The sequence below is a fragment of the Necator americanus genome, chromosome I (genome assembly GCF_031761385.1).
Source record: "Necator americanus strain Aroian chromosome I, whole genome shotgun sequence".
In the NCBI taxonomy this organism is placed as follows: Eukaryota; Metazoa; Nematoda; class Chromadorea; order Rhabditida; family Ancylostomatidae; genus Necator; species Necator americanus.
Genome location: NC_087371.1, coordinates 35,878,774 through 35,902,510, shown reverse-complemented (window position 1 = coordinate 35,902,510; position 23,737 = coordinate 35,878,774). Strand labels below are relative to the sequence as shown.

The 23,737-nt window shown below is 35.4% G+C and overlaps 1 protein-coding gene across 3 annotated transcripts; it reads right to left on the bottom strand.

Moving 5' to 3' along the window:
• Window positions 1–881: 881 nt before the first annotated feature.
• Window positions 882–23,179, bottom strand: RB195_007919 (uncharacterized protein; the record flags this gene model as incomplete). Of its 3 annotated transcripts, XM_064181811.1 has the most annotated exons (20): window positions 882–1,001; window positions 1,095–1,162; window positions 1,543–1,633; window positions 2,812–2,921; window positions 2,982–3,332; window positions 3,460–3,564; window positions 3,658–3,747; window positions 3,848–3,932; window positions 4,162–4,221; window positions 4,927–5,005; window positions 5,098–5,170; window positions 5,687–5,801; window positions 5,890–6,012; window positions 7,484–7,591; window positions 7,722–7,856; window positions 9,089–9,176; window positions 11,019–11,155; window positions 12,954–13,041; window positions 13,107–13,197; window positions 22,900–22,939. In XM_064181811.1, 20 exons carry the CDS (start codon window positions 22,937–22,939, stop codon window positions 882–884), a joined length of 2,157 nt encoding a protein of 718 aa, XP_064038573.1. The 3 variants fall into 3 exon arrangements, with proteins under 3 accessions (XP_064038573.1, XP_064038571.1, XP_064038572.1); XM_064181812.1 differs by lacking the exon at window positions 22,900–22,939 and adding an exon at window positions 23,125–23,179 and having other exon boundaries at window positions 2,812–3,332; XM_064181813.1 differs by having other exon boundaries at window positions 2,812–3,332.
• Window positions 23,180–23,737: the final 558 nt, after the last annotated feature.

Here is a 23,737-nt window from a genome sequence, read left to right as displayed (position 1 = left end):
ACGTTTTCGGACCATCGACCATCGATTTTCGGAGCTACAGCAAGCCTCTTACGGACTGCGCTACACCCGCTACTAAACCGGGTAACAGACAGTTTAGTATTATAATTACCTATTAAGCGTTATTTTAAGTAAGGGCAGGTGGTGGCGCAGTCGGTTAGAGGTCTGTTGTAGCCACACCGTACTGGGTTCGAAATCGCCCTAGTGGAAACCAAGCCTTTCATGCTTCCGGGGTCGATGAATTGGTACCAGAGTTGTCTGGGAGGATAAAAACACTGACTTTATCAGCCAGTGATTCTTTTTATAAGTATAATTATTTATTATTAAGTAATTGTTAGTATATAATATAGTAATTTAGTATTCTTTAGGCCAATTCTTCTCAGGACTCTTCGGGACCGTGACTAGGTCCTGCCACGAAACGTCATGTGATAGTGGCTTTTTCTATCTCGTGCCAATACATAGTTTATCATTGCTGAAGAATGAGAGCATATAAACATGGCCGGAGGCTTTAACGGAGATGAGCAACATTTATTACCCGAAAATGGTCAGCAATTCGTAGTGAGCAGAGAAGCACACACACACACACACACAACGAAACGAAATGAAATGAAATGAAATGAAATGAAATGAAATGAAATGAAACGAAAAAAAAGTGTAGAGTAGAAAAATTGAACAGTTCTGACTGATTGGCTGAGTTACTGAGTCACATTTAGTGGCACCACTACGGTGTATTACAGTCTCACCGAGTAGTAATGAAAGCAGATACGGAGAAAATGACTAATTGTTGGATGATATGTACACGAATCAACAAATAGGTAAATAGACGATTACCCACGATGAAAAACGACATTATCAATCAATATTTGAAAGGAACCGGAGAAAGATCAGCAAAATCGGCATGTTCTAGAGCAATCTCGACGCATAAATATGGATGAAACGATACATACTTGTGGATTTCGTTCCATCCATGCAGCACACCATGGTGAACGATCGAAACAGGTCGCCTAAAATTGGCAGGGGAGATATTCTGACGTGAGAATTTCTGCCAAACTCCAGATTTTCTTGGATAAAAGAAAAAAAAAATCAAAATCACTAACTGATTGCACAGACATTGGCCTATTGAATCGGACCGAACCTGATTGAATCGTAGAAAACCGTTGATCACCTATAAATAAATTGTAATAAAAAATAAATAAATAAAATAATAAATAAAATACAATATCAGAAATGTTCTCTACACCGCTTCTAAAAACATCATACATGAAAAATATGTAAAAAAATAAAGGTAGCGCTTGAAACCAAAAAAGGTGGATGGTTCATCCTTTTCATGGACGATCCACGTTTTTTTTTAAATTTTACGCTAAATCTTTTTATCTTTATTTTTGTAATATTATTTTTTATTATTTTTTATTTTTTTTTATCTTGCATTATTTTTCAAAAATTTTCACCAATCTTTTTCATCCTTTATCCTTTATTTGTCTTTTTTTTATTATTTTTATCAGTAACTTTTTTATTATTTTTATTCAAATACAGGTGATTATGTACCTCGTGCTCGTTGTCGCATAGCTTCAAGATTCGCTTGCTGCTGTCGAAGACGTTCTAATGCAATCGATCGTGCTTCGGATGATACGAATATCTGAAGTGGTAAATACACAACGGTAATGATTATTGATTCGATGGAAATCATGAAAGAAAAAACTGAGAACAATGATTTTGATTTAATTAATTAATTTAATTAATAATTTTGATTAAATTTTGAAATTTTGAATGGCTCCTCTGCGTAGATTCTGGAACTTGTGATAAGCGATAATAAATCACGTCATCAAACGTAAGGATCCAGAAAAAGAATAAGAGAGAAGAACACTGTTGATCATTCTAGAAACTCGTCTAATTCTGATCCTTGAAACTTATTTGAATTTATCTATTATTATTTATTTACATTATATTATTATCTGTTTATGAATACTGTCCTCAGAGTCTGTGCAGACGAGCCATTCAAAATTTGTTTTTTTTCCACAAATTTTTTTCCATTCAAACTCAGTTTTTTCATGATTTTCTTCGGATCAGCGCAAAAAAAAACTTTTAATTTCCATTCGTTACTTCCTTTCTTCGGTGAGCAAAGTGAAATCAACTGCTCTGCTGATTCATATCTTTTTTTTTTATTATTTATACCTTTTTAACATATATCATGTGAAAAATGCACTATTTTATATGTATTTTTACATTTTGTTCATGTTTTTTATTTTATATTTATACTTTACTTTCTTTTAAAGTCACAAATTTTCGTACTGCTGCAGTATTGCTGTAAACTTTATCCTGTAGTTTTGGAATTAGATTTTATAGATTTAAAGACTTTTTAGAGACTTTGCTAGAAAAAGGTCTTCGGCTGGAAAAGATCTCTTTATAGTTGTTCAGTTCTGAAAGTATTTTTGAGAAAAAATCCAAGTATTTTTGGAAAAAAAAATCCAGTGAAAAGAGACAATTTTCCTTGAAATTTATGGCTTGGAGCATCTAAGAACAAAAAAGGTCTAAAAATGAATAGAAAGGATGAATGAATTGAATTGCGATCAGAGACGAACAAGCCCCATATCAAAATCTGTGCGGATTTTGATCTATGGACCATCAGGTCCCCTATAAAAATCCTTGCGACATAGTTGTGGTATGTGGAGGTCTGTTACATTACCAGATCCAGTGAATAAAGTAAAACCTGTAGCCATTGTGCTGCTTTTTAGATTTGCAAAAAAGCTATGGATCAAAAAGATGTTTTTAGTATTTTAATAGAGCAGGAAAATATTCAAACATGCACGAACTTACCGGTTTTATTAAATTCGGACGATTAAATATACGACGTCGGAATGTGTTCATCGTTTGTGGGAATGTAGTCGGCGATATCATAGTGGTAGTTGTAGGTCTAGTTGGTCGAGCTGTAGTAGATTGTGTTTCACTCCAATTCCATTGAATATTTTGTGGATTCTGGATCGTACCAACGGATGCACTTCCACGAGCAAGAGTTATGAAGCGTACAGGCGCTCGTGTGATAGCGAATTGTGGTACTACAATTGTGCTGAGTGTCTGTGAACGTTCGAATGTGGGTGGTGTAAAAATAAGCGGTGCATTTGGGATTGTTGGTGTTACCCAATCGCCAACCCAATGTTCTGTCGCCATAGTGGCGGTGGTGGTGGTGGTGGTGGTGAAGATGGTTGCCGGTGGTGGTGGTGGAGTGGTGGCAGTGGTGGTTGTCTCTGTCTCCGTTGTGGTGGTGGTGGTGGTGGTTTCGATGGTTGTGATCGCAGGCGAAGGCGAAGACGAAGCGTCTACTGTGCTAGCAATGGTAGCTGAAGTGAAAGCACGTGTTGATGAGCTTGATTAGGCCAAAGCTTTGTCTACAAGCTCCAACTACGAACAAAATCACTACAAGATGATCATATTCTACATTAATACCGTATTTTAATACCGTATTACCTCGTCGTAGCTTCAGTACCGCTTCAATCACCACCTTGATTCCAGCCCATGTTTCGCGTCCAGTTGGAATCAGTTGACGTGAGTCAAGTATAAATCCATCCCACACTTAATAGAAAAGCTATTCGAATATTCGAAGCCATTCGAAAGTGAATATTTACGGGAATGAAGGTGTATGAAGTAAATGGTAAAGGTACACACCTTCTTCGCCTGGACGTAACTCCATCAAATAAACATATTTAGCGCCTCCTTTTCCCTTAGCCCAATCATCCGAACCACCAGATGACGGATCTGTATATTGTGGATGGATTGTGGATTTCTATTTCATATACACCAAAAAAAAACATAAACGGGGAAAGAAGGAATCAATGGAAAAGAATATTCCTCATACATAAGATATCAGCTCCAGTTCCAAATCGATATTTTGTTCCGTAGACACTTTCTAAAGCGTTTAGCGCACGTTTGCCGACCTGCTCCTGAAAGAGAATCGATTGATTTTAAATTTTTATGCGAAGATTACTATTAATTTTTTTTAGAACTAGGATTTATTCCATTCATGGCCTTTCTCTCGTGGTAATAGTATAAAATATAAAATTTATATACAAATAAGTGGTCCAATTCCACGAGTAGTTTTCCTGTTCCATCATATTTTTATTTATTCACTTTCTTATTCAACACAAAAAAAAAAACTAAGTGTGTGCTTACGATATCAGTGATATCCTCTGGAACTGTTTTCCTTTGATGACTGAATGGATGTATCCACATCTGAAGAGGTAATCATTAAAAAAAAATTGAAGGTAAGGGTCATAATTAAAAGTTGGACACGCATCTCAGAGCATGCACCTTATTTTAATAATTATTTAACTTAATAATCTAAATAAAGATTTCACGCAAATTCGTTGCACAAAAAAAGATGGAATCTTTTACCCGGCAAGTCTTCTTTCGAGGAAAATGAAGGCTTTTCCAAATGAAGTCGAAGGAAACAGATCATAAAATCAGGATCTTTTGTGAATCATCATTCTTTAAAATTATTTACCATATTTATGGTGATTGAGCAGAAGATACAGAAAAGTTCTGAAATTCTATTTGAGTGGGTGTTTTCTTCGAAGAGGAACTATGGATTCATGCATTCATTTCGCAAATGTTCCCCTCTAATTAGTTTTCGTTAGAGTAATTAAAGAAAAAAGCATTTATAGTGGTGTCGGGACGACAGGAAACACGAACAGTTGCGTAGGCGGCTGCACTCGAAGCGGTGCGGTTGAGATCGTGGTGGGACCGTTGCCAGTACGGTCCCATCTCCACTCCATTCGCCATCTCCACCGCGCCGCCTCGAGCCCAGCCGCTTAAGAAACTGCAGCGTGCTTCATTTAGTTATAAGCGGATTATATTGCAGATAATATGTACTGAAATTCTGCACACATATTTATTCCTACAGTAATACGAATATCCGGGTTAAAGGATGCTTCTTACCTGCGAATAAGTGTGTAGAGTAAGAAAAGCGTCCACTTTTCCTCTGAGCTCAGGTGAAAGCATCATATCTCTCACGGCTCTGGAAAATAGCTTACGTTTTCAGGAAGAACTGCATGGACATCCATGAATATTACGCCATTTACATAAAAACCGATGAGAGTGTGATTCTACCTGGCCTCGGCTTCACTGAACGGACTTTTTCCCTGATAGATTTCGGAACATCTGTCGGAGCTTGATCCAATCTCTGTAAAAAAAAAACAAATAAGTATAGGGTTGTTCTCCGTTTTGAAAAAAAATATTAATTAAATCCAATAAATTAATCACTTAAGGTGATTTAGACTCATAGAGTAAAAAATTAATTAATTAATTAATTAAGCTGATTTAGACTCATAGTCATGGTCCGAATTGATCCACAACGTGTTTGCAGTGGATAAATGCATCATCCTAGGACAATTTTTAGAGCATAGAGAAAAAGAAAACGAAAAAAAAGAGGGAAAAAATAAAATAATGCAATAGAAGTAGTAAAAGTAAAAGAATGAAGTCAATTGATGCCTTTTTTTGTACGAGACGAGGTGAGATACGCTAATTTTTCAGCACAATTTTTTTTTCCAATTTTTCACGAATAGGGCAGATGTGTCGATGTTTCGACGTGTGTGTGCATTTATTTGTTATTATTTACTTTATAATTATTCATATTTTAATTATTTATTCTGTTTATTTAATTTATTTTTATTTTTGTTTATTCTAAATGTTTATTTACCTCCCCAGAACCAATCGAAATTCCTGTTCAGATCCACACCACCACAGCATCGTTCACGAAACCATTGATCCTTTTTGCAGAGCATAGCCGACCTATTCTTCCTCCAAAGACGGATCTGTAATCAGAGGAGCAGATCAGCTGTGAGGCATTATTTAAACAGTAAGCAAACAGTAAACAACACATGTGTTGCATTCTACACAAACCATCGGTGAAACGCCACTTCGCGAGTACTCATATCCATCCGGATTCAGCACCGGAAATATGTAGAAGTTGAGTTGGTCCACTGCACGACGGACAAGTGGGTCCGTGTCATAGTCGGCTATTAACTGAAAATTGAATTAAAAATCGAACTGAAAAGAATACTTCTAAACTAGTCTAATAACAATAGTAATATAATAATAATAATCGTCTAATAATAATAATAATAATAATAATAATAATAATAATAATAATAATAATAATAATAATAATAGTAACAGTAATAGTAATAATAATAATCTAATAATAATGTACAGAAAATCTTTTAATGTTAAAAGATTTTTTAAAATGAACAATAATAAATAAGTGATAAGAATAAATACTAACTTAATGATAATCTAATAATAATGAATGAATATAGGCTGGAAAAGTTCCATATTTATTTATTTATTTATTTATTTATTTATTTATTACACTTTTTATTTTTATTTTTTGTTATTTATTTATTTATTTGTTTATTACGTACCAAAAAGGATGTGAAAAATTTGAATACAAAACAAATACAATTTATAGATAGTGAAAAGACAGAAGATGGAATTCTAACGAGCAGGGATCAGTTCCGTATGCGATTCCGAGAAATAGTTTAGGCCTCAAACCCATCCGAACTTAGTAAGGAAAGTTAAGCATTTAAGAGTTGTAGAATCAAAGCACATGTATAAGGAGGGTTTAAATAGTAGTGGCTGTTTTTTTTGCAGGAAAAACGTGCAGTTGGTATGCTGTTTTCTTTTTGTCTGAATTATGGATTCCATAGCTTTTTTTGGACCACATATTGGAACAATTTTTCTGTTTTTCTTTCTGTCTTAATTCTGCCACTGAAGAAACAATGGTTGGATATGAAACGTCATCGAGACATCAAAACGTTGATTTTTTTTCCGTTATTTTCAAGTCTTCAAGTACTTGTAAAAGCTACTTTCAATGTCATAAAAATCGCAAATTTAGACTTATATATGTTTCATTGAAGACTTGATTAAATATTTATTATCTGTCGAAAACAAATTTCGCACATATAATATCTACAGTATAATATTTTGCTTTATTTATGGATACTAGTAACATCTGAGTAAGGTAAAAAAAGCTAAATAGTCAGCCATCTCATATCGCAGCGGAACTAACCTTGCAGCGGAGTTGCTCATTTTTCATTCTTCTTTTTTGTATTATCATTTCACTCATGTCATCACATTTGTTTTTATTTATCTTTTGTTTTTTTATTTATCTTTCTGGACAAGCTTCCACTTTCTACATATATAATTTCCTCCTGCTCACGTTTTCAAGGCACCTACAATGTGTAAAAAATCTAAATTTGTAGTGTACTGTAATGTTATTAGTGTATAATACCTTGAAAACATCCGAAATCCTCATAATTTTTACGAATTTTTCTTAATTTTTCTTTTAAATGACATTTAACATTTTGTGCATAGGGCTAGATATGGATACTATACGACCGTTTCACGGTTGTGTCGATCGTATGCGCTTAACCCGCCATAGTAGAAGTTCGGGAAATTTCCATAACCGATTCTAATGAGCAAAAAAAACAGTTACCCTATCAATGACGTAAATCACAGTATGAACGGCCGCCCATTCTCTGGCATGAATCCCTCCATCGATCCATACTATTCGTTTGTCGTTCCGATACACTCCGCTTCCGATCTGTAATCAGAGCACTACTCTTTCGATGAACCTAGTCATTAAAAAGAAGAATAAATAGAAAAAAAAACTGGTGAAGAAGAGGAGAATGTCCACCTGCGGTAGAGTTCTCCAGAAAAACACAAAGACGAACCTTAATTCCTTTAATCGGTCGTCCTTCTTCAGTCATTCCAATGTTCACAACTCTTGCTTTGTCCGGATAGAATCGTTGTATGTCTTCCATCCAGGAAATGATATGGTCGTACGAATGATACTCTCCAAGTCCGTACTGGAATAGAGAACTCTATCGAAGTTATTATTCACTGCTGTCTTTTTCCTTCTTTCTCGCAAAGTAAAACGTGAAACGATTTCCTATCGGAAGTTTCGAAAACTCATCATAAGCGGTTCATGTGTAGTTTCTGGTGAAATTGTGTTTTCAAATATCTCTTCCAACTAAACCACTTGGTCGAATTTCCATATAAAGGCTGGATTAAACGATATAATTTTTGTAAAATCTCTATCACAAACGAATAAAAAGGATTTGTATAATGTATTATTGTTATATTGTTCGCGATAAAATCACTCTAGCTCGCAGCGTTTCTGCCCCAGAGCACAAAAAACTGCTTCAAATAAATGTGCCATTCTGGATTTCAATAAAACATTACGCTCAGCCATTTTTCAAAGCAAAAAAAAAGCGGTGGAAAGTGATTTCAATGCAATGACAGTCGTCCTGGAATTACAGCTGGAAGTAGGTTGACTAGTGTCAATTGATGTAAACAATTTCGATTAGGTTTTAATCATAAAAGTGAATGATTTTGATTTGGCAATTGACCTCTTGGCTGTACCTTGCAATAAAGAGCCAACGGCAAAATGTGGGGCACCGAGGAAGCAAGCAAGGCAGTGATCAAAAATTCCCGTACGGCTTGCAAAAATATGGCGTGGCTATTAAAATTCTCATGCATCAATCTCCTCTCATCTTTACAGTTCTAGCGGAGCTACCAAACGTCCTAAGCTAACCAATTCAATCGTAACCGTCGGCGCCATCGTGCCGCTTTGAGTGCAACCGCTTACGCAACTACACCGAGCTCCAAATCGTTTCAATCCTACTGTATGAACTCCGTGCCTTACTCATACAAAATGTATATTTGCGGTGTAAGTGTTGGCCCCGGGGAGTGGACATCGGCTTGGAGAAAGCTTGAAGTTACAAGGAGAATTAAATGACGTCCAGGGCAGCGTGCAGATCGCCTGCGGGGCTGAATCGTAACATGGCGCTAGGAACATGACTCTACTTCTGAGTCACACTGCCAGGGTTCTATCTGAACAACGATGTCTGTAGCATCCGTTCTGTAAGTCTCAGAAAATTCCAGAAAGATAGATTTTCGTTACATCTAATGATCTAGAAGAAACGCAAGGACCATAGCGTCTGCCAAAACTTGAAGAAAACATAAACAACAACAAAATAATATGGAATATTGCAAATCTAACACATAAATTCGAATTACCGGCAACACTTCGACTCACCCGAGCCCGATTTCCACCTTCATCGTTGAGTCGCTTAGAGAAATCTCCCGTCGTGTTTCTTGGTTTGTGCTCTCGATCCAAAATTAATCTTAATGAAATTCGAGTTTCTCCCCAACTCCAAGATTATTTTTTTTCTAGTATTTCCTTCAACTTCACGAATATGGTCAGTTGTTCGCACCTATGATGAGCAAACTATTAACTACGTCGCTATTGTGTTGCATTTTTTGAGGATATTTTTAAATATCTTCACTGAGCACCCTCAGAAGAGGTTCGTTTAGGAATGGATCGTCCGGATGGAGTCAAAATGATCCATCATTTTCTCTTATCCTTCTTCTTTTGTCTTTTTTTTTTGATGACATTACAATCTTCTGGTGAAGCAGTAAAGTCAGCGGACGTCGAGAAATGAAATATCAGCGAGATGAGAAATTTCAGAAATGTTAGACTGTACTGGAAACAAAAGATCCATTTAAAATGGAAGCTTTCGGATATAATCCATGGTTTTTACTTCGTTTTCCGATGAATAATAGTTTATAGTAAGAATTTGATGTTACAACTGTTGTTTTGAAACGATAATAATATAGTAATAATGATAACGGCTACCTGATTTGGTAATGTGTCCTGAAAGTGCCCTCATATTAGCATTCGGTGAAAATATTTATAAAAACATTGACATATCAGGTGAAATAAAAAGTTCTGAGCGTTTTTTCGCTTTATTTCGACGACTAATATTAAATGGATCACTCCACGAATCTGAGGTGGTGCGGATTTTCGTATACGGGCTCGTGGATTATGGAGAGGTGGGTGATTCCGTCCATTTCTTCCTAATTCCCGTAAAAAACGGTCCGGAAGATGCGGCGCGTACACAAGGTTGACGCGCTCCAATCGAACTCGTTGTAGAAAATAGTGCCTCGGGGGCGCTCGAAACCGTATCTTCCGGGCCGTTTTTTACGGGAATTAGGAAGAAATGGGCACCCTCCTCTCCATAATCTACGACCCCGTATACAAATACTCCACCGGAAATCCGTACCACTCTAGATTCGTGTGGTGATGCCTTCAAATTAATTAATTAATTAATTACGACTTAATTACGTAATTAATTAATTAGTTGCGAGTTAAATTTAAAAAATATGCGCCACTTTGTTCGACAACTTTTGTTCATTTCGATGACATTTTCATAATTCCGGAATCGGAAAGGTCCCAATTCTTCGTGGCAGAAAACATGTCCTTCACAAGTCCCTACTTAGGCCAGTTTTGTACCATTAAAAAAATATTAGAAATACTTGAAAAGTTGAGGTGAGTGGTTGCTGTCAGATCTGGATCTGGATACGATAAAATTTACTCGAACACTGGAAATGAGGTTGATTTTTCTTTTTTTGCGCTGTCGAAAAAGAGTTGAACCAAGCGGTAATTTCATTTTTTTTTCAACGGGGAAATTTTTTCCTTGTTCAAGTAGTGAGAGCAAGTAAAAAAAAATTATATACAAGAGTCATTCAGTAATTTTGTATATTTTCTATAGAACGAGCAGTAGCCACTACTAGAGCCTCGCGCCTCGTCTTAATGTCAAGTGTCTATGATTATAGCTGAGTGCTGAGAATTTTGAAGGTTATCTCTTCCTTTTTTGGAAGAAAATTACAACTGCTGCAAACTTTCCAAGGTTGGCCAGTATTCGGAATGTTTCCAGAAATTAGCTCGTTCAACTTGTATTATTAGCAAACCTATGGATATTCGCCAAAAAGCGTGATCGAAACTTCCTTGATTGTTACAAAACTGTGCATTTTTTTTTTGTTTTTATTTTATTCTCCAACCATTTTACACAAAAAAATGCTTCACGGAAGAGTCCAATCGTCGGTTTTTGTGTACTTCAACTGTTGCAGAACACTTCAATTATACACAAAATATAAATATAAACAAGTACGGATAAAGAACTCACTGTTGGACGTCTTTTATCGTTATATTATGTGGTATACTGTGATTCGTAAACAAATTTTCCAACCATTTTTGCTGAATTTTTCGAATCATAATATCGGCATTATGACCAAGTGCAGCCGGAGTCAGCCAAAAATCCAGCTGAAAAATTGCGATATTAAATTTTTTCACCATAAGATACACGTCGTGAAAATGAGCCATAAAAACAAAGCTTCTCTTGAAGTGTTAAAAAATTTAGTCTTAGGAAAAACATTGCCAAAACTACGTTCAAAGTTTTCTTTTTAATTTTCTTATTTCTTCGTGAAGGGATCCTTATTTTGTCAGATTCATTTGTTTCATTTTCATTAATTTTTTGTCAATTTTCTTTTTTTTTTCTTAGAATTGTCAGAAAAAGAACGTGAACTGGAGTGTATCTCAGAATTTGGAGAAGTTTTCCGGAAATAAGATGTATTACAAAGAATTATTGTAGAAACGACACCAATGAGTCGTCCTGGAAGGGCCTAGCCGTTGGCCACCTTTAGGTGTGAAAATCTTTTTCCGTACCGTACTCTCAATTTTATATTTTATTTTACTTTATTTAAAAAAATGTTCAGACTCATGCTCATTCTTCAAAATAAAGACAAGTTTCCCGTTGTTCTTTGATTTTCACAAATGGTCGCCAGTAATATTTTCATTTTTTTCTGACCATGTGCATGTGAGTTATGAATAGTTCCCCCTTAAATAAGGGAATGAAGAGAGTCATCGAATTTCTCTTTGAGCAACTTTTTGGAGATATCTGTCCATCAAGTCTTCGGGATTTATTCCTGTGGTGCATGCAGTATCCGCTCTGATCCCAGCTCCGACTTGCGAGATGTGTCACCGTACACTTCCGAACCATCTTTTCTTTTAAAATTTATCCAGGCAAGCTGTAGCGTCTCTGATAATCGACTGTTGATGTGAGAAAATCTCAAATCCTCTCCTTCACCTCCTTCGAGCATAATAGTCCAGTGGTCCGCCTTCCTTCGGCGTGCAAATGCTTTAAAATTAGGTTAATTGAATTATGTTCTTAAGAACATATTCATGCTTCTTCGTCCATCAAATGCCATGGATTCCCTTGTAATTCACTAAGGGAATTTTAAAGAACTGATCTGAGTGTAGCCTCAAGTATAATGCTGCAGCAATTTGGCACCCACACTATTCCTGAAATATTTGATCATATCGATCTATAATATTTCTCCATACAATTTCATAAAATACTACATCACATATACTATCCTTTTTAATTTATTTTTCAGAAAAGGTACTCATCGCAAACTTCCTTCCAGTCGGTAATTAAGAATCCAGAAGCTAAAAATTAAGAGTCTAGGGAGGCAGTGAATATAATACTCTAAAACTTGACCCTAAATCAATATTAGCTGAAGAATTTATTTTTGGAAGGTCACGTCTATGCGTTTTCCTCTGTCGAGTCCTGCAGGTCCAATAAAATAAAATAATCATAAAAATAATATTATAACACTAATACTAATACCAATAATAATAATACTAATAATAATACTAATAATAATATAACAACGGATTCGGCACACAAGTGCGACTCCAACCAGCTACAAACTCGAATCCTCTCGTTTCATCTCCTGGTAGTGAAGAGTCATAATTTTTTCGTTGTCCTTCCTTAATGATTCGCTTGTAAATGGAATTTATAGCTTCCATTTATTTTTTAAATTTTTTTAAATCCAATTATTTCCTCTTCCTTAAGCAAGAGTGCAGATCGAAACACTCCATGGGGGTTAAAAACCAAACGAACACCTACGTCAACGATATGAACCGGTTCACATAGTGTCTATGATCCACGGGATCTATCAAGAACCCGTCCTCATGCAATCCGATAAGATCATCGTTAAATTAAGCAAAATTTTGAGAAGAGGTGAGAATTTAGTCGATTTTTTTTTCTGTGACTCACATCATATTTGTGCATGTTATCGTGCAATTCTCGTACTACATTTAACTGTTCCATAGTGTTCGGAGCTGCTCGGAATACAACAAATTTTCTGGAAAAATCCATGAACTAATTATGTAGATGAAAAGGAATAAGAAGAATAATATTCAAACTCACTCCTCCTCCCTGCCATCACGAAGTGATGCCCTGGTGATCACAGCCAAGGAGAGAATCAGGGACGGCCAAATTCTCAACCGTACCTTCATCTCTGTAAAAAGGGAAATATAGACGAGAAGAAACAAAAACAACAACAACAACAAAGAGTAACGTCTATCCGAGATAGAAACGATTGAAACAGACAACAAGATGACTTTAACGAGCTGTTTGCGTAAGAAATCAAAAGCAGTTGAAGAAAGCAGACGGAATCTCGTTTCTTATCGCAGATCTACCACCACCACTGCTGCTGCTGCCAGCTGCTAGTCTTTCGAAGATCTGGCGATCTTCGATGACGTCGGAAAGCAGTGTTTTTTTGGAATGAGGAATGAAAATTGGAAGAAGAGCAGAAAATCTGAGAAATCCATGCCTAGGAGTTTCCACGGCGACATCATCAACTGATTAAATATGTTTTAATTGATTTTCTTGAGCTGTAGTCAAGATTTGTATTGATCGTCTTTATTAAACAACGGCTGACGATAATGATTAAATATGAGTTGCTGCCAACTTCTGTAACATTCTTGATATCATTTCTTTCAGTAGTTCTTTTTTTTTGATCGGCTTTTTCCAGAAATCGTCGCCAGGATTCCTTAGTTCTCACTTGGATAAAAATTATTGTGGTCAGCAATTTTTTTTCTCTTTGCTACCGAAAAAACGGTTTGGATTATCAGTTCTTGCACACCTAAAGCAACTTTTTGCTTTTACTTTCATCCATGTCTAAAACAAATAATTTTGTAAATAAAATATAGGACACGATAGAAGAACATCAAGAGGGGACAAAAATAATGCAAATATTATAAAAAACTGAAAATAAAAAGTTTCTCCACGTTAATTCCAATAAATGTGAAGTTACAAGAATTATTCCAGGAATTTCCGCCTTTTTCTTCAACGGAATAGAATTTCTTACATCACTCCAAATTTTACGTACGAGTTAAACTAAGAGTAAAAGTAAACAGCAAAAATATTAATAAATAGTAGTAAATAACAGACAAAAATTCAGCATTTTTCTCTCTTTGAGCTAAAATGTCGATGAAAAAAAAATTACCAAATTTTTGTCCTTCACACGTGCAAAGAGACTCGTTTTGGTCTTTTTTGTGAAGACTTTTCATTTGTTTTCATTTTTTGGATTTTCTCTCCAATTTTCCTTTTTTTTGCATTACCTTGACAATGCAAAAAATAAATTCGTTATCATAAGTGTCAATAAGATATGACAGTTTTCAAGGCCATACCTAAGGTTGCAGAAAACACTGCTCATGTGCAAATTCTCTAATTTTTCCTCCTGTACTCTAATAAAATTTTGAAAACTACTCTAAAATAATTCGAAAGTAATTTCCGTTGCTTAGAATAAGATAGAAGGTTCACAGATATTTCTTAACTTTTTTTTTATCAATTTAAAAATTTAATTCAATTCAAAAAATTGCAATTCAAAAGAATCAAAGAAATTTGTTTTCATTCCTTCCCTCTTAAAGTGGGCACGCCTTTGAGCGTAATAAATAAATAAATAAATAAATAAATAAATAAATGAAAGAAACCGGAGAAAGGAGCGAGTGGAAATACATTGATCTAGCGGTCTCGTCTAGGCGTAAATAAATAAATAAATAAATGATACGTGCAGTCAACTACCATAAACATTATGTTGAATGTTGATTTTTGAAAGTTATATTTTTAAAATATCATATATTTATATTGATTCACTGTAAAAGAAGAACAGCCCTTCATTATTAACGATGTCTGCTTTCTGCAATACAGGAGGTAATTATGGATAAAAAGAAAGAATTAAAAGATAAACCAGATTGAAAAATGTTACCTGTGAATAAAATGACCAATTTATTGCTTGGAATGTGATCTTCTTATCCTTCACCGAGTGCTACATAACCCTTTATTATTTTGATTTCAGCGAATATTTCGATTTTACATCGTCTACCGGAGAACTTCAAATGGGAAAATTATAAGAGGTGATAAAATCTGCACTCCTCAGAATCAATCAAAAGTTTTTTTTCGTGGCATGCGTGCGCGATTCGTTTGATTTCATGTACAGGTTAGGAAAACTCGTAGATAGTTGGTCGGTCGGTCGGTCACAGTTCCCAGCACAGCAGTGTTGCGTGGATCATCCAGAACACTTTATTTATATCGTTGTATTATGTATGCATTATATATTATGTGTATGTAAGTGTTATTTGTATTTTATATCGTTATTGTACTATATTATATCGTTGAAAGTAAAAAATAAAATGAATAAAGTCACTAGCGTTAATCAATCCGTTTGGGACCCACGCCACCACGTTCATTTCAAATCAGAATCCGTTGAGATTTACGAGCGTGTAACTGGCCTCGACAATGACTTGCGGGGGCTATCCGATGGGTCAAGTCAGCGTTTTTATCCTCCCAGACAAGTCTGGTACCAATTTATCGACCCCGGAGGGATGAAAGGCTTGGTGAGCACTAGGGCGGATTCGAACCTCCGATCGATTGTGTGAAGTCTCAACGTAACCTCTAACCGACTGCGCTTCACCAGCCAAATATGCAAAATATTACAAATAAAACCAATTAAATTTTCAATTATGATAATTAAGTGACGGCTGACACCAAATCATTTAAAAAAGAAATGAAGATCTTGGATCTCCGATTCTTCTCTTGGATCTTGGATCTTGGATCCGAATCGGATCTCCGAAGAAACCATTCGAACAAAACAGTAGCTATTTGAAAACATAAAACTATTAGTATTCACGGTTTTGATTTTCCCTCAAATTCCCCTCATCCTCAACAAAAATTCTGTATTTTTTGAGTGCAAACGCAAAGAAACACATTCCAGGCTTACGATACAGTTTTCTCTGGCTGCTAAGAAAAGGGCAATGGAAAAAAAAGAGGTGACCTCTCTTGATTTCGGATCTATACGTATATACAATAGTTTTTTTTTTGGATAAACTAAAAACCATTATTGAACCATTAAGTACCATTTTTAATTTGAGAATATTATCCTAAGGTGCTAACTTTGGTTTTGCTGCAGTATAAAACGGAACAGAAATGAGATACTAATTAAATAGATAGAAAATAGAAAGAAATACTGAAAATAGTTTGAGAACAATGCATATTCGTCACTTCATACTTTGGTTTTGCTTTCGAAAACAGAATGAAATGGAAAAAAAGATAATAATAAACTAAATAGAAAAGAAGATTAAAGGAGACATTTACGTCAAATTAAATATTGTCAAAGTGCAACGAAAATCCTTGTTACCATCTTTAAAACAAAAAATAGGTGATCGTTGACGCCAGATAAAAGCAATGGAATTTTCTCGCACTTTTATTTACTTGATCTTACAGATAACAAAAATCGAAAAAAAAAATTCTTGTACCAGTATGGAAGATCTTTGTATACGATAGATGTATACAAGGTTCACATTTAGATGGATGAACATTTCAGATAAAATGTCTTTTTTTTTTGGAAAAGTGTAAAATTTACTTAAAAGTTTTTTTCAGGTTCATTGAAGTTTTTCCCGAGTAAATTTTTCACTTAAAAGAAATTTGACTTTTATTTTAACTTAAAATTTAAAATATGAAAACAAAAGACAACAGAAGATATGTACGATAGACAAATCCGACGTTCATTTCATTCATTTTTTCAAATAAACTAAAAAAAAATTATTACCATAACTGAAAATAATTCGAGAATATTATAAGAATTTTTAGTTGTTTTTTTCTCATATTTAGATCTCATACATATCTCATATTTCTCATATATTTTACTTTTCATTTCTTATAATTCAAGTTTATTATATTATATTAGTATTATATATTTATTATATTATATTATTATATATTTTTTTATAATCTATCTAGAAAATCAGATCAGGTGCAATCGATTCTAAAACGAAACAAGAATGAATCTTAATTTTTGAAGAAAAAAAAAGAGAGGCATAGATGATTGAGGAAAGAATAAACCCCCTTGATTCTAAAAGAATCCAGTCATAGAATCCACGAATCACTGGGAATCTATGAGGAACAGTTTTTTCAACCGATGACAATCACATCTAACCACATAAACCACATCTATGCGCTGAACAATCAGCAGTCGTTCAGACACTTAACGAAAGATGACGCCCACTTTTTAAAGTGGGCTTTTCCTCCGCGCGCGCGGAAATCCACAGAAAATTTCCGGTTATTATCGGTAATAGCGCGGCTCGGCTTATAATGATTATTTTTAGTCTGGGAAACAGATTTCAGCATAGTTTACAGAAAAAATCATCTCTTTTTCTAGAATTTTGCTGGAACAGCACGGAATTGAGGAGAATGACTCCGAATGGGTTTTACGTTTTGTAAAAAACACTCAATCGACAATTTTTTTAAAATAAGAACGTTAGATTTTCTATGGTGAAATATTTTAAATTTCAATCTTAGGTGGTTTAGAAGTCATTGAAATGAATTTCGACCGGATGAGTAAGAAAACAGCAGATCCAGAAAAATTGAAAAAATGTCAGTGAATCAAAAAAAACTCCCCATAAAGCATAGAAAACGTCTATTTATGCGATTTGAACCATTGAAGGAAAGAATGAAATGCTGAGAAGAAAAAAAAAAGAAAACAAACAAGCAAAAGAAGGATTGAAATTGTTTTCGCAGAACAAGACAAAAATTGGTGAGGAGGAATGTCTTTGGACAAGGACCACTTCAAGGATTTGGACTAACTCATGTGAAGTTCTTCAAAAAAAAAGAATAAGAAAAAGAAAAAGGAGAGAAAGGATTGTCCAGGAACGGAAAAGGAGAGCATAGACCCGAGAGAACCGAACGATTCATTTTCCTAACTTACCATTCTCCCCGAAATTTTATTTTCTTTTTTATTGTAGATTTATTTATTGATATCCTTTGTATAAAAAGCGTTGCATTTTGGATTTATATGTAGCAAAATATAAGATGCAAACTCATAGCAGAAGGATACGGAAGGACCAGAAAATCCAGAATAAGCAGCAGCAAAAGCGACAAAGCAGCTAAAAGAGTGCTCACTTAACGTCTCAATAACTTTCTCATCCATAATTCAAGTGGAATTCGATGGTGCTTAGCATTAAAAGTGGTCATTTAATGTGAAAGTATGGAAAAAGTACCTAGTAGTAAGATGGTGAACACTTGTCGTTGTGTTTCTTTTCCCATGGAAAGTAACCAAAATAAGCAAAGCAGAGGGGAGAAATCCCGGGGGAGGAAGTGGTAGAAAAAATGAAACGGAAGAAAGGAAGTGCTGCTCGTTCAGGACGGGTCGATGTCGATGGGATTTTATGGAATTAACTGGAGGCCGCACGTGAAATTCCAAATCAGCTTCTTCATTTGCAGCACGTTGTGTTCACGATGGAGTGCCTGTTTTAGAACGTTAATTTCCTCAATCAACGGAATGTTTGCTGGAGAAAAAGATCCAGCAACGTTGTTCCTTTCATTAAGAACAAAGCGGTTCTTCTTGAAGGCATCACCCCACGAATCGAGGTGGTACGAATTTCCCGTGGAGTATTCGTATACGGGATCGTAGATTATGGAGAGAGGTGTGATTCCGTCCATTTCTTCCTAATTCCCGTAAAAAAAAACGTCCCGGAAGATGCGGCACGTGCACAAGGCTGGCGCGCTCCAATCGAACTCCTTGTGGAAAATATCGCGGCGGAACGCTCGAATCCATATCTTTTGGGCCGTTTTTCACGGGAATTAGGAAGAAATGGACGGAATCACCCAGCTCTCCATAATCTACGACCCCCTATACGAATACTCAACTGGAAATCCGTGGACCACTTCAGATTCGTGGGGTGATGCCTTTAATATTAATCGTCGAAATGAAACGAAAAAACGTTCAGAACGTTTTATTTCACCTGATATCTCAATGCTTTTATGAATATTTTCACCGAATGCTAATAACTAGTAATGATAACTTATCTGTCGTCGCGCTTCATCAATCTAGCGCTCCAAATCCACAAGCCATAAGCTCCTACTCTGCTCCCACACATGTTTTTGAGCAACCTCTGTAGCAGTTGTGCGCGCTGCGATTGCTCCTTTACCCCTTTTGCTCAACACTCGACTCAAATTCCTTTATCATACATTTAAGAGAAGATATTTTTTTTTATTTTGTAATTCAATAGTTTTCTTAGCACGAAGTTTTTTGTCCTTAGGACGTTTTCGTTCCGCCTTGACTTTTTTCTAACTCCACAAGTTCGCTTCTTAGCCGCCTTATTTCTCCGGCTTGTTTCCCACGAATGATCCCACAGACTTTTTTGAGCTGTGGCCAGGATTGTTATCGATCGTCTTATTATTAAACAACGGCTAACGTTTCGGCGTTATCGATTATCAATTAAAACTACATCATCAAAGTTTCATCATGCCGAGATTCAAAAATAGTCGATGAACATTTCAGATAAAATGTCTTTTTTTTTTGGAAAAGTATAAAATTTACTTAAAAGTTTTTCAAGTTCATTGAAGTTTTTCCCGAGTAAATTTTTCACTTGAAAAAATTTAGCTTTTATTTTAACTTAAAAACTTTTAAAAAATAAAAACAAAGGACAACAGAAGATACGTAGACAAATCTGACGTTCATTTCTCAGATCCGATAGACGTTTCCCTTCAGTGAGAAGATCTTCTAAATCTGCCTTTTTTCCATCTATTTCCTTTTTCAGATACACTTGTTGCTGATTCAGGACAACAATTCGTTGTTGGACGTGGACATTACGTGATTGTAATGTGTCGTTCGCAGCTTTCAACTCATTTCTACGTTCCTACTCGGCATGGAGCAGTTGAGCACGGAAGGGTTCGGCAGAATCGTGCTCAGAAGTCAAAAGATGGAAAGGCATATGGTCAGTGTCGTCGATCTGCTGCTAGCAATCGAGCAAGCATCCACATTCCGGATCACTTCAATATCACTAGAGGTGACTGTGGGAGAATCTTCCTGGTGTGAGTTACGACGTACAGTATCTGGCAATGGAGGCAAAATATTCCCTTCTTGGATCGTTTCAGATAAAGATCACTTAATTATCATAATTGAAAGACTAAATGGGTTTTATTTGTAATATTTTGTGGGGCGGGTGTAGCGCAGTCGGTAAGAGATTCCGTTGTGACTGCACATGATCGATCGGAGGTTCGAATACTCCCTAGTGCTCACCAAGCCTTTCATCCCTCTGGGGTCCGGATAAATTGGTACCAGGCTTGTCTGGAAGGAGAGAAACACTGACGTGACCCATCGGTTAACCATCGCAAGTCATTGTAGAGGCCAGTTACACCCTCGTAAACCTCAACGGATTCTGAATTGAAGTAAACGTGGTGGCGGGTCCCAAGCGGATTGATTAACACCAGACAGTTTATTTAATTTATTTGGAACTGGAAGGCACTATTATCACGAATAAGGAGATGAATGATACATGCATTTTCCTTTTTATTTCTTTTTTTCCTTGAAAAGCTCCCTTAACATAGTTTAGTTTAATTTTATAATCATAATTTCCAATTATTTGTTACTTTATTATTTTTTAACTTTTTATTTTTCTTTTATTCTAATTTTTCTGCAAAGTCGCTAATATTTTCCTCTCATTCCGGAGTATTTTCGGATATTGAAAAAAAAATTGGAAATGATTTCGTCATTTTTGTAGTGGAGCACTATTTTTGTACCGTTACGATACGAACGCAGCACAAAAACTGGGGCTGTGGGACCCTTCTCGCTTAGTCTCGCATGTACCGATTGGATCTATCCTATGTTCCACCCTGAATGGTTGTCGCTCACGAAATTGTACCACGAATGGGACTGTTTTGATCCGATTCTATTGAATCACATCACGATACTTTATACTTTATCAAAATTATTTTAAAAAATTTATTAGAATTGAAATTATTATTACTATTGAAAATTATTTTAAAAAATTAAACATATCAAAAACTCTTGGATACCTAGCAATTTTTTTGCGAATAGAAATCTTTTTTCAAATCATAAGGATTTATTTCATTGTAGTATTCAAATTGTGTTATTTCCCACAATTTAAAATTTTAAATTCTTAAATTTTAAGTAGGACCTAAATTTAATTGCGTAGAAAATTGGAAATATAACGAGAGAAAGACGATAATTCTTTGATCGATTTATAGAAATAAACTGCTCAGAGATTTTTCTACTAACGGCATTTAACAAAATTACTGTTTTTTTTTTAGTGATTTCAGCAAAACGGTCAGGGAAACGGTCAGAAACGGTGTTGCATGAAAAGAAGATGACGATCGACGTGATAGATGCACGAGTATGTAGTAGAAATCGAAGGACAACAATTTCATCTACGAGTGTGACAAGGAGAAAAAAAAACGACCTACAGAAAAAAAAACCGACGGTTTCAGTGGAGGCGAAAAAAAATCCGTTGAGTAAGGAATGTTGATTGAAAAGAAGGCGACTTCGAAAATGCTTGTGAGTTCTGCGCGACGAGAAAACGATAATTGCCCTCTATGAAATCTATTCTAGCCGAGTCGGCGATCTTTTTTTTTCTTTCGTTTCAGGACATTCTTTTTTTTTCTGTGATTCTAACGAGAACTGAGAGATGACATACAAAGCACTATTTCTACTAGTGTAGGATAAAATTTAACATAAAATTTGAAATTTTCCAGGCTAGAACCATGTCCCTAAAGAAGATTATCTCAACCAGATATACATGGAAAACTACGACTGCGATCTGCCAGATATAAATTGTGGAATCCAACAAATAAAAAGACATTTTATGTACTTTTTGAAAATATACTCAGTTTTTTTTTTCTTGGAAAAAAAGATAGGAGAAAAAAAAAGACGTCCGGTAGTAAAAAGGTCAATCCATAGAATAGAAGTAAAAAGGTCAATCCATAGAACCATAGAATATGCCGAAGGTGTTTCAGCGAAAAAGAAAACGTCTAGGAACTTACGAAGTAGAAAATAGTAGACAAGGATTCCATTTGGAAAAATTAGGATTATAATTCAAAACCATAGAAATAAGTCATAGAATGCAAAACAAAAGAGAAAGAGAGAAAAAAAATTGAATGAAAATTTCCATAATTTTTTCTTGAATATCTCATCCTTCTATGCTCTGGAAGAAAGCTGTGTAAGAAGAAAAAATAAGAGACAATCCGAAAAATGAAAATGAGTTAGTGGTAGAGAAATAGAATAAGAGGAGATAACTCAAATGATAACAATTCGTCTGCCCTTAAGAGAAAAAAAAAAACACTGCATGCCAGAAAAAGAACCTTATCCTGAACGAGGAAGTCAAAAGAGCATGAACTATTTTGAACTGCACCGATATAATCGATTTTCACGAGATTCCCTAGAATTCATCTGATGCTGGCACGGGTTTTGATTTTAAAAGACAATTTTTTTTGAGGATTATGGTTTTTTTTCAAGGGCAATAAAACGATTGACTTGGCTCAAATGTCAAAATGTTAGTCGATGACGAATCTTCAGTTAATTTTTGTGTCTACTTCATAATTGTTTTTCAATTTTTTTCTTTAAAAAAAACGGGAGCAGAAATTTTTATGGGAAGCCCAGATCAATCACCTTGATCCCCTTGACTCCCGTTGATCTTTGAACTGATCGAGCGGGCGCCAGTAATTCTTCCATTTCCTTCATCGACTTGAAGAAGGCCCAGATCAATACTTTCGAAAAAGTCCGGATTGGATAAACTAACAATGGCTTTGCATATATATGCATATATGTGAATAGGTTCGGCTCGGATTGAATGGTCGATTATTCGAAATAGCCCTAGAGGGCAACCGAATCCCCTTCATAATTTCCAAGTCGATAAACTAGTACCAGATTTGTCTGGGTGGATGAAAAAATCGATTCGATTCATTCATGGTTAGCAACCAGCGAGTCACCAGCGTAAAAGTCACATACCAATCCACAAAACCCCTAACGATCCTGAATCCTGAAATTGAATGCAAATCGCAGAAAGGGATCGATCAACGCTGTTCATTTTAAAACTTTACACCTTCAAGCAACTGTGAGATTGTGAAAAAAAACTAGCAAAGAACTCACTTTCTATGGAGTTTTTCCACGTTTTAAAATCGAATTCGTTGCCAGACAAACACATAAAACCCCTGAATTTTCAGGGACAATGAAGTTGCTGAAGTAGTACAAATTAAGTAAATAATAATATAATATGTAAAATAATAAGTATTTAATAATTTAAATTAAGCGGACACATTAAAGGACTTTAACTTCTTCTTTAAAGGCTTTAACTAACTGACTTCTTTAAAGGACACAGAATATTGTGCTTTAGAGCTTTATGGAGCGAAGATATCTTTTTGGAATGAACTTTACCTTCGAAAAGAAAGCGAATATGAATAGAATTCAGAGAATAATAATTTGAAATTTATATTTAAATTAAATAAACAGAAAAGGACAAATCCCATCGGGACATCAACTTCAACTTCACTTTCCCGCCCAATCAATGAAGTCCATACCCCATCTATGTGGGTTCGCGAGGATAAAAATCGAAATCCATGATACCGGAGGGCGACTGGGAAAAAGTCTAACAATCGAAAGCCAAAGAAAGTTCGTCGGATTTTCTGCGGACGTTTTTTCCCCTCTCGCCCGACACGAATTTAGCGTCATTGAACGAATGAATTGTTGTTGAGAAGAAAGAAAA